Source organism: Grampus griseus, assembly GCF_964374135.1.
Source record: "Grampus griseus genome assembly, chromosome: 7".
Taxonomy (NCBI): Eukaryota; Metazoa; Chordata; class Mammalia; order Artiodactyla; family Delphinidae; genus Grampus; species Grampus griseus.
In genome coordinates, this window is record NC_139001.1 from 32895983 (window position 1) to 32906320 (window position 10338).

General features: G+C 43.9%; 1 protein-coding gene across 1 annotated transcript in view; it reads right to left on the minus strand.

Moving 5' to 3' along the window:
* Positions 1–9968, minus strand: part of FAM117B (family with sequence similarity 117 member B) — a gene marked incomplete at its 3' end in the record, with an annotated part of 85995 nt that extends 76027 nt beyond the window's left edge. The window contains exon 1 of the mRNA XM_082658554.1: positions 9356–9968. Within this exon, the coding sequence (XP_082514680.1) occupies positions 9356–9953 (598 nt within the window). The 5' untranslated portion in view covers positions 9954–9968. The remainder of the gene's footprint in view (positions 1–9355) is intronic.
* Between the last annotated feature and the right edge of the window lie 370 nt (positions 9969–10338).

Genomic DNA, 10338 nt, shown 5'->3' on the forward strand with positions numbered 1-10338 from the left:
GGGGAAGGAAGGAAAGAGGAATACATGCTGGTAGGAAAACTGTAAAGCATACAATTCCAGAATCAGCTCCTTGGGGGCAAGAACTCCCCTCAAAATTTAAATTTACTTCCGAAAGAACTTTACACTAGCTCATAAAGAAGCATAGGTCAGTTAAAAATGCTATATAGATTTTTATTTTAATAAACTATAGATAATTTCACCTTGACTGCATGCTAGCTTTATAAGAAACAGTAGCAAAGACTTCCCATTAAAATAATACTGGGGCTTCCCTGGTGGCACAGTGGTTAAGAATCCGCCTGCCAATGCAGGGGACACGGGTTCGAGCCCTGGTCCGGGAAGATCCCACATGCTGTGGAGCAACTAAGCCCGTGCGCCACAGCTCTGAGCCTGTGCTCTAGAGCCCGCGAGCCACAGCTACTGAGCCCGCATGCCACATTTACTGAAGCCCACGCGCCTAGAGCCCGTGCTCCGCAACAAGAGAAGCCACCGCGATGAGAAGCCTGTGTACCACAATGAAGAGTAGCCCTCACTCACCACTACTAGACAAAGCCCGCCCACAGGAACGAAGACCCAACACAGCCAAAAATAAATAAAATAAATAAATTTAAAATAATACTGAAGGAATAAAAACGTGTAACTCACAAGGACAACAGACAGGAAAGGAGGCAACAGCAGAAAAGAGGTTTCAACGAAGTTTTGAAAGCAGATGTCTAAGCGGTACCAGTCTAAATGCAGTCCGATTATAAACTCAAATTAAGATTTCCTGATCTGCCCTGATACAAGTCCCAGACTTCTGTGGAAAGAAAAGTATCCTGTCATTCACAGGAAAGCAATGAATAACTTGCTACATTTTCAACTTCTTATATGAATAAAAAACTTTTTGTTTAACAAACATCAAGAGCTAGGAAAGAAAGGTTTCATTTCATTTGAAAACGAAATGTGGGTGTGCTTATTTCAAGTTCAACTCAGAACTGACTATATGTACAGAAAACACACACACACAACCCAAGAACACGTTTTACCTTAAAGAGATAAATTTCTTAAATATCAATTTTTATGTACAGAGTACAAATGAGGTCAAGAAATCAACATATGTGCACAATAATTCTGCTAAACCTATATTTGAGACATGGCAATTTACTCAAGGAAATTTTTCAAACTCTTAAACAATGGCTTATGGCTTTAGTAGCTTGACTGTACAACCTTGCCAATAAATTTTCACACTGTAAAAAAATAACTTTACTAACTTTATTTAAATTAAATCTACTGAGCCTACCTTTAGAAAACTTAAATCCCATTTGGCTTAAGCCAATTATTTAATCACAACATACTGTGGTTGCCTTATGAGTTATAAAAGAAAATCTACAAAAAGGAATTAATTTCAAGAAAGGTAAGCTAAGCTTAACTATGTTTTTGTCCAAGAAGGGTAGAGGTGAAAACTATACAAAATGAATAAGCGTATAAATTGGCCAAATAAAAAGATCCACAGAGAAATCAGTCTGTACTCAGAACAGCACTATTACTTGATCATATCTCAACTTACTGATCACTAATGCAGAGGTTCCCTGAGAAACGGAAATTATTCCAAGGGTTTCTCCAGAGCAAAAAGATTGGGAGAAACTGCGTGAGAGAGATTAACTAGACAGGCTCTGTATTTAAGGGCACAAGACATATCCTCAGGCCTGATATTGTAGGACTCTACCCAGGGGAAACTGGCCCAAGAGAAGGGAAAAAAAACTACATTTGAGAGACCCAGCATCCTTGTTCTACTTTAAGATATTCCAGTCTACCAGCCTGACCCAGACAGACTGAAAACCTAATGAGCAATTTTGTGTCTTATTTAAATATTAACAGAAAACTAAGGAAAGGTTCTAACATGAAAGACAAAGTTCAAGACAAAAAGGGCTCTGAGGACAATGCAGAAAGCAAGAGAAAACTTTGAGGGTATTTATACCCGTGCACCACAACAAAGAGTAGCCCCCGCTCACTGCAACTAGAGAAAGCCCACGCACAGCAACGAAGACTCAACGCAGCCAAAAATTAATTAATTAATTAATTTTAAAAAAGGAAATCCTGAATCATATCAGTATGTTATTTAGAAATATGTAGGTAAACAACAGAGGAAACCACTAAGACGTGAAAGTGGCTGTCTCTAGGAGGCAAAAAGTGGGAGTGGAGAGAGATGTGGCAGGGAAACACTTTATTTGATTATAAGTTTAGTGCCATATGACATTTTAAATTACATACATGTACTTTGATAAAAATAGAATTTAAATTTTAAAGTACAGTATTTGACAAACACGCTATTTCTTTAAGTAGTTTGGAGATGGAAGTAGCTTACTTTCTCAATTCCCCTCTTATCTATTGCTGAGTTATCTTAACCCACCCTTACCTCCTCTCCATCCTCAGAGAAAGAAGTGACCTTAGTCGTTTCTGAGACTTCCTGACTACACCATGTGCTGGATTCCACTGCCTCTCACATTTTCCATGACCTTGCTCCATCTATTATTTCCTTCTCTTGAATCTGCAATCGTTCATTCTCCTGTGAATCCTTTCCCCAAACCTATAAAACATGCTGAAGTTCTCCCCATCCTATAAACAAATGAACTTAGCTCAATTCTTCATCCTGTTTTGTCACATTCCTTCCTTACAGTGACATATGGGTAATTTATACGCCATAAGAGTAATTTAGGGACCTCCCTGGCGGTCCAGTGGTTAAGACTTCACCTTCCAGTGCAGGGGGTGTGGGTTCAATCCCTGGTCGGGGAGCTAAGATCCCACATGCCTCGTGCCAAAAAACCAAAACATAAAACAGAAGCAGTATTGTAACAAATTCAATAAAGACTTTAAAAATGATCCACATCAAAAAAAAATCTTAAAAACAAAAAAGTAATTTATAATCATTACCTCTACTTCCTCACCCACCACTTTAATCTGATTTGTGCATCCAACATGCTACTCAAAGGTCAGCAATGGACCGAAATGTCAAATTCCAAAGTCTATTCTCCAGGCTCAGCATACTTGTTATCTTCAGAGAATCTGAAAATCTTTATCATCTCCTCCTTGAAATCCAAATCTTTCTTTTGGCTTTCTCAACACTATTCTACCACCACATTCTCAGGCTTATTCATTGACTTTTCTTTCTACCCTTAAAATGCTTGTTTTCTCCCAGAGTTGTATCCTCAGCATTCTCCTATCATCTTATCCATCCTAGTGATTAGTCATTTCAAGTATCGCCCACGTGCAAATGCTTAGCATAAAGTATGGGTTAAACGAATGTTTACTGAGCTGAAATAAATGAGTGCCAATTTTCTGCCTCCAATCTGTATCCCCAAGTTCTAAAACTATACTTGCCACAATTTAGAAAATTATCTGGATGTCCTGAGAGCACAAACTAAGTATGTCCAGAACTGGACTCACTGTTCTCTTCCCAAACCAGCATTCCTCACTGTGTCGCTTATCTCAATTAAGATAAGCAACTATTATCCTCAACTCCTCCTTTCTCAGTCCCTACATCCAACAGGTTACTGTACTGAATCCAGGTCTCCTCAATCTCTTTTATCCTTGCCATTCCCACTGCCATAGCACTTAAATTCATGTGCTCGATGCTGTTGTGAGTTACTATCCTACAGTCTTCTCCATGTCAAATTCATAGCCTATTCATTCTAAATATTTATCAACACTATGCATTCCAAGAATATAAATACCACTAATATAACAAATTAACTTTTAATATCTCAACTCTTGCATGATGAGGATGATAAAAATGATGTGAGGGCTTCCCTGGTGGTGCAGTGGTTGAGAGTCCGCCTGCCGATGCAGGGGACACGGGTTCGTGCCCCGGTCCGGGAAGATCCCACGTGCCGCAGAGCGGCTGGGCCCGTGAGCCATGGCCGCTGAGCCTGCGTGTCCGGAGCCTGTGCTCCACAATGGGAGAGGCCACAACAGTGAGAGGCCCGCGTACCGCAAAAAAAAAAAAAAAAAAAATGATGTGAAAATAGCTAATATCAAGAGATTCCTTCCTACACCCACAAAGAGATTACAAAGATTTTATCTTTCTAACAATCCTCTATTGTAAAATATTAATAGTTGACCCTTGAACAACGAGGGTTTAAGGCCACCGACTCTGCATAGTAGAAAATCCGCATATAACTTTAGATTCAGCCATCTGGTCCCACAGTTCCGCATGTGCAGATTCAACCAACTTTGGATCATATATATTGTTGTACTATTTATTTTTTAAAAATCCACATATAAGTGGACCAGGGCAATTCAAACCTGCTTTGTTCAAGGGTCAGCTGTACTATTAGTCAGCATTCCCATTTTACAGGTGAAGTGAATTTGCCTAAAGTTAAATAGCTACTACTAAGTAAGCAGTAATGCCAAGATTTGAACTCCGACAATCTGGCTCCAGAGGTATTATCCATGGGATACATTCATATATTCTATTCAAGGCCATTCTGAAAACTTACCTTTCTACTCTCTTTCTTGACTGCTTGCTCTCTTTTCTCCCCAACATCCTATACTCTACGTTTTAAGACACAGGACTGAATATGATATGTATATTTTCACACTTCTATGATCCAGCTGTAAAGTTCTGTTTCTCTCTTTCCAACCCAAAGCAAAAGCCATCTCCTCTGACAGAACTTCTATACCCACTCCCCACAGAATTACTCACTTCTCTATGAGCCCAAAGTACTCATATTATATACTTATGAACCTATCTTACATGGCTGGTTTGTGAGTCTCTGGAGTTCTCTCTTTTACATTCTTCAATCAAAGCTTACAGAATTGAACTTAATTCAATACAAACTCTACTAGCCAAGATGCTGAATTAATAGTAAGTTTCTACTTGCCTCAACTTCAGTGTTTGTAAAATACAAATACTATAAACCAAAAGGATTCCCCTGACTGTGTGAAGTTACCAGCAATCCTTCAAATGTTAGAGAAACACCTAATTCTTAAAGTTATGTACTTCACAAAGTACTAGAAAGCAGAAGTCTAAGATGCTGCAAATTTGAAGGTCTGTTATACTACTTCCTGATTATTAGTCCAGAGAAATCCATCTCTTGTTGCTGCTCTTGCCACACCCCCACCTCAATAAACAACCAAATTCATACACAACATAATACATCAAAGTAAGGGGAAAATTAGCAAAAACACAACTTGCTATCTACCTATCAGCCAGCCACACTGCAAAAATAACTTTTATACACACTGTACTAATGCCCTTTTCTCTAATGAGGAGTTTTCAAACTATTTCCTTTCAGTGCTTCTAGTGACTGTTTTTCAAATTTAGAGTTCAGCAAAATCAACGGTGTGTGTGTGGGGGGTACTTTCAAGGTCTGGAGTAGGGTCTGGGAACTTGCATTTTTAACAAAGACCCTGAGTGAATCTGGTACAGATAAGGCACAGACCACACGCTGAGAAACAGTTCTGGATGTTCTTTGCAACTCGAAATTTCATATGACCATGAAAACTAAGCCTACACTGGCAATTTATGTTACATCCACTAAAACTAGAAGCAAAACTAGTATGATACACAATAGCTAACTTTTATACTGAGGTACTGTGCTGAGTATTTCTCAATTTTCTTTCATTTAATCCTTAGCACCATATGAAGTAAATATCATTATCACCTTACAAATGAGAAAGTTAAGGGTTAGAAAGTTAATCGCTTCCCCACATGACATGGCTTCTAAGTGGTGGAACACAGTATTAAAACCCAGAATGTCTACCCAAAGCCTATACTCCTATCCTCTTTATGCCACCTATTTGTAATATATCTATTTGACACTGTATAGAGTAAGACAAAGTCAGGTAAAAGGAGGGAAGGCATAAAAACTTTGTCTTCTTCACCATTTTATCTACAGTTAACACCGTTGCCTAGTTACCTTTTCTAAGCATATCTCAGTTCCTAACGACAACGACAAACCACTTCCCGTGGAGATGGCAGGCACTGAAGGTGGGAATTTTAAGATACGTGTCAGGAATGGGTGCTTGGATTAACTTATATTGAATACTCTGGGGGTTTTCTGTTTTTTTTTTTTAACATCTTTATTGGAGTATAATTGCTTTACAATGGTGTGTTAGTTTCTGCTTTATAACAAAGTGAATCAGTTATACATATACATACGTTCCCATATCTCTTCCCTCTTGCGTCTCCCTCCCTCTGCCGTTTACCACCTATGTAATATTAGGCAGGCTCCCTGTGCTCTTTTACAAAATGGGATGATAATCCTATTTTAATATATAACATACGTAAAGCACCCAGCACATAGAAGATAAAATGTATTGCCCTCCTCCACCTTTTATTCTATTTACTAACATTTCTAAACGCCACTTATTTTCACTGGGCTTGAAACTACTTCCAAAAAGTGATAAATCAAGTGAAGGAAGTTCTCTATTAGCTAATGATTAGCTGTAACCCTGGGTAAATAAAGCAACTGGGTAGGGAGCTGACTGAATAGGGACACCCCCTCAAAGATCCTGAGATCTTCAAATAGGGGACTTTCAGACTGGATTCCTAACAAAGATTAGGGCATCCAATTCATCCTATAGACACCTAGAAGCTGACAACCTGATCCAGATGGACCCTGGAATCTGAGTTACATGAGGTTTACTTCATAAGGTAGGCCCTTGCTCTCTACCAATAAGCATGTCTACATTTCATTGAGGCTGCAAACTGGCAGTAATCTCCTTCAGTCAAAAAGGGAGTCTCAGAGCTTCCCTGGTGGCGCAGTGATTAAGAATCCTCCTGCCAATACAGGGGACACAGGTTCGAGCCCTGGTCCAGGAAGATCCCACATGCCACGGAGCAACTCAGCCCATGCACCACAACTACTGAGCCTGCGCTCTAGAGCCTGCGAGCCACAACTACTGAGCCCGCGAGCCACAACTACAGAAGCCTGCATGCCTAGAGCCCATGCTCCGCAACAAGAGAATCCACCACAATGAGAAGCCCGCGCACGGCAACAAAGAGTAGCCCCCGCTCTCTGCAACTAGAGAAAGCCCGAGTGCAGCAATGAAGACCCAACGCAGCCAAAAATAAATACTTAATATAAATATTTTAAAAAATAATGTTTTAAATTTTAAAAAGGGAGTCTCTGCTGTACACCTGAAACTTTGTAAATCAACTGTACTTCAATTAAAAAATAAGAAAAAAATGTTTTTTAATGTTTAAAAGGGAGTCTCATAATTAAAAAGATTCTCCTTTTCTTCCAGATTGAGTCTGAGAAAAACAGCAAATGGTCTAGTTTGTGCTATGAAGACAAAATCAGAAAACATTTGTCCCACTCTGCATGGAAGTTCACTAGAGTGAAACAAAAACACATTCCTGGGAAGGAAGCGATCAGACATTCACTTCAGTATAACTTAGTAACAGGCAGTATCCCTTTTCACACCTAGGTGAGAGTGCTGCGCTGGAGAAAAAAGAGGTTTTATTTTTCTGGGGTTTTTTTGGTGGGGGGAGTGAGAGGGCTAATGAGAAAATCAATTTTACAGCATGAATACTCTATAGAATGACAGATCTGAGGGAAAGAAGCTTTGGAAAACATGAGGAGTGGGCACAGGAGGAGTCCGAGATCCCAGCAAATAAAGCCCTTCTAGCGTTGAGAAGAAAAGAGCACCTTCCTCCACACACTGCTAATACTTAACCCAGGTTTCATCAGGTTGCTGCTTCTTTAAAGGTCAAATAGTTGAGAGGGTAGCCAGATTCTGTTATCAGACTGGGGTCACCACTTCCTTCCTCCATCTTAACTGCCCACTTAAGTAGCTCTCCTTCCCTTCCACCTGCCACACAATGTCAGCTCCAGAAGGTTGAATGCAAACTGAAGCAATTATGTCCACCAGATACCTCTAAGAGTTGCTTCAAAACCTAAACACATATGTCACTTTGGTATGTTATGTATTTCCCAGGTTATATCTTACACATCAAGCTACTACCTCCTTGATATAATGTAAAAGACATGGTTTTGGAGTACCTAATATCCACTCCACCACTAGTTACTTCACCTCTCAAAACCTCCTGTGAGAGTTAAAATGAGATCCTGTAGGTAAATCATCCACCATAAGGAGGAGCTCAGTAAGCAATAGCTATTATTTGAGGAAGAGGGGGTTCTTTTAACAAAGTTTAAAAAAAGCATTTTGCATTTTCAGAAGGTTTAAAACAGCATTCTTTTTCTAGTCAGAAAACACTATTGATCATTCTTCAGGGCAATTCTCTTCCCAGAAAATATCCATTGTCTAAAATCTTTGATAAAATAAACAGTAGAAAAGACTCATCCCACTCCCTGCATTTTTTGAATGAACCCTTGAAACCACTTCATCTGTTCTATTTCGTTAGGAAGTACTGTACTAAGTTTCCTGAAATATCCAGCCATTCTGCCTAAAGATTCTAACAGAAATTCCCGAGACAGTGAAAGACAAAGGTATACGCTGGCAGTATTAATACGTAAGCTAAAAACCACCCATTTCTCTTTTCAGTGGATTCTAACACGAAGGCAATCAGATGATAAATTTTTTCTCTTTCCATTTCCACAATATGAAGTCCTCTTTTGAGTTCCTCTTTATGAATGACTCCCAAGGAACCCAAGAGCTCCATTCAGGACTTTCCCCAAAAAAAGCTCCCAAGTCTAGAGAAAAACAATTTTTAGGTCCCTAAAGTAATAACAGGGAGACAAATCTTGGATCTTGTTTTAAAAAAAAAATGGTTTTCATCCTAAACAAAATCAGTGTAACAGACATACACCAGAGCCTCATACAAAGCCCATAAACCCCCCAAAGGAATCTTGCTTAACTTACTTCTCACTTCTTGCTACCCACTTAGCAAATCTTAGTAAATGCTAACATGCTCCGAGCCTCATGTCTGTTCAGGGACCCCCAACCAAACCTGCTATGCTAGTGCACTCAAATCCCCCAAATCTGAAACTGTTCTGTGAAAGACAAATACTTAGCAGCAGATATGTGCCATACTAACATTAACCATGTCACTGAAGTGACAAACCACTCAGCCTCACCCCCAAGGGAGGGTAAGCAGTAACCAGCGGGCGGCCAGAAACCCAGGTTTATCATTAACACATCAGGCCAAGCACAAGGTTAGCGGCTGCACCTCCAGGGACGGGCACCAACGTAGGGCCGACTGAGGCGTGAATGAGACGGCCGGGGAGGGAGCGGCGCAGGAGGCGCGGGGATGGCCCGGACAAGGCTGGGCCGCACCTCCCAGGCCCCGCCCCGGCCCCGCCCCCCGGCCACCCCGGCTCCGCGGCAGCGCCGCAGTCCCTGCGCGGTAGCGGCGCGCGCCCGGGACCCCTTCCCGCCGTCGCCTTCCCCTCTTCGCGCGGCCCCCAGCACGTACCTGCTTTGCAAAGAGGGGCGCTCGGGCTCCTCCTCTCCGGGGAGCTTCGGCTCTGCTCCGGGGACCTCCTCCGGTGCCGGACGCGGGCTGCGGGTGGGGCCGCGCTCACCTCGCCTGTCCACAGGTGGGTGGGCGACGAGGAAGGCGACGACACGGTGCCCAGCAGCGCCGGCGGGGGCTGCGGCCGTGGGGGGCTCCCGCGGGCCCCGGGCGCGGCGCCGCGCGTGGGGCTGGTGCCTCGCGTGGACGTCGAGGACGTGCTCGTCTGCGTGGCCACCGTGGGGCTGGTGCGCGCGGCCGCACTCCCGCCGCCCCGCGTGGGGCTTGTGCTGCGCGAGGCAGTGCGCGGGGCCCCGCTGCTGCCGCCGCCGCCCGAGGGGCCTGAGGCGCCACCACAGCAGCCGCCGTTGTTGCCGCCGCCGCCGCCGTTGCTCCGCGTGGGGCTGCCATGTTGCTGCTGCTGCTGCTTCAGCTGGAACGGAACCGTCGCCCTCATGGGCTGCAGGCGGCTCCCGGATCCCCCGGCCGTGGCGACCGCACCGCCCCCGAGGGAGCCGGCCGGCGTGGGGGACCCATTGCGCCTCACCCGCTGGGACATGGTTCCCCCCCTCCCCGGTGACTGGGCGAGACGTGGGGTTTTGTTGTTGTTGGGTTGCAAGGGGAGGATTCTCGAGACCGGATGGAAGGCCCCCGCGACCGGGTGACGAAGCCGGAGTTCGGGGTGCGGGGGGCGCCCGGGCCGCGACCGGCAGCAACGAGGTGGTGCAGCCGCCGCCGCCGCTGCCGCTCCTCCTCATCAACAATAGTGTCTCCTCCACTGCCCCCGCCCCCCGCGAGCGCCCATTGGTGCAGCGTCAGCCGCGCTCGAGCCGCTCCACCGCGCCGATTGGCTGCAAGCAGCTCGGGCCCCGGGCCCCCGGGGCCTTAGAGAGCCTGGGTTTGCGAGGAGACCTTCTGCTCTTTAAAGAGAAAGAGACCCGCCC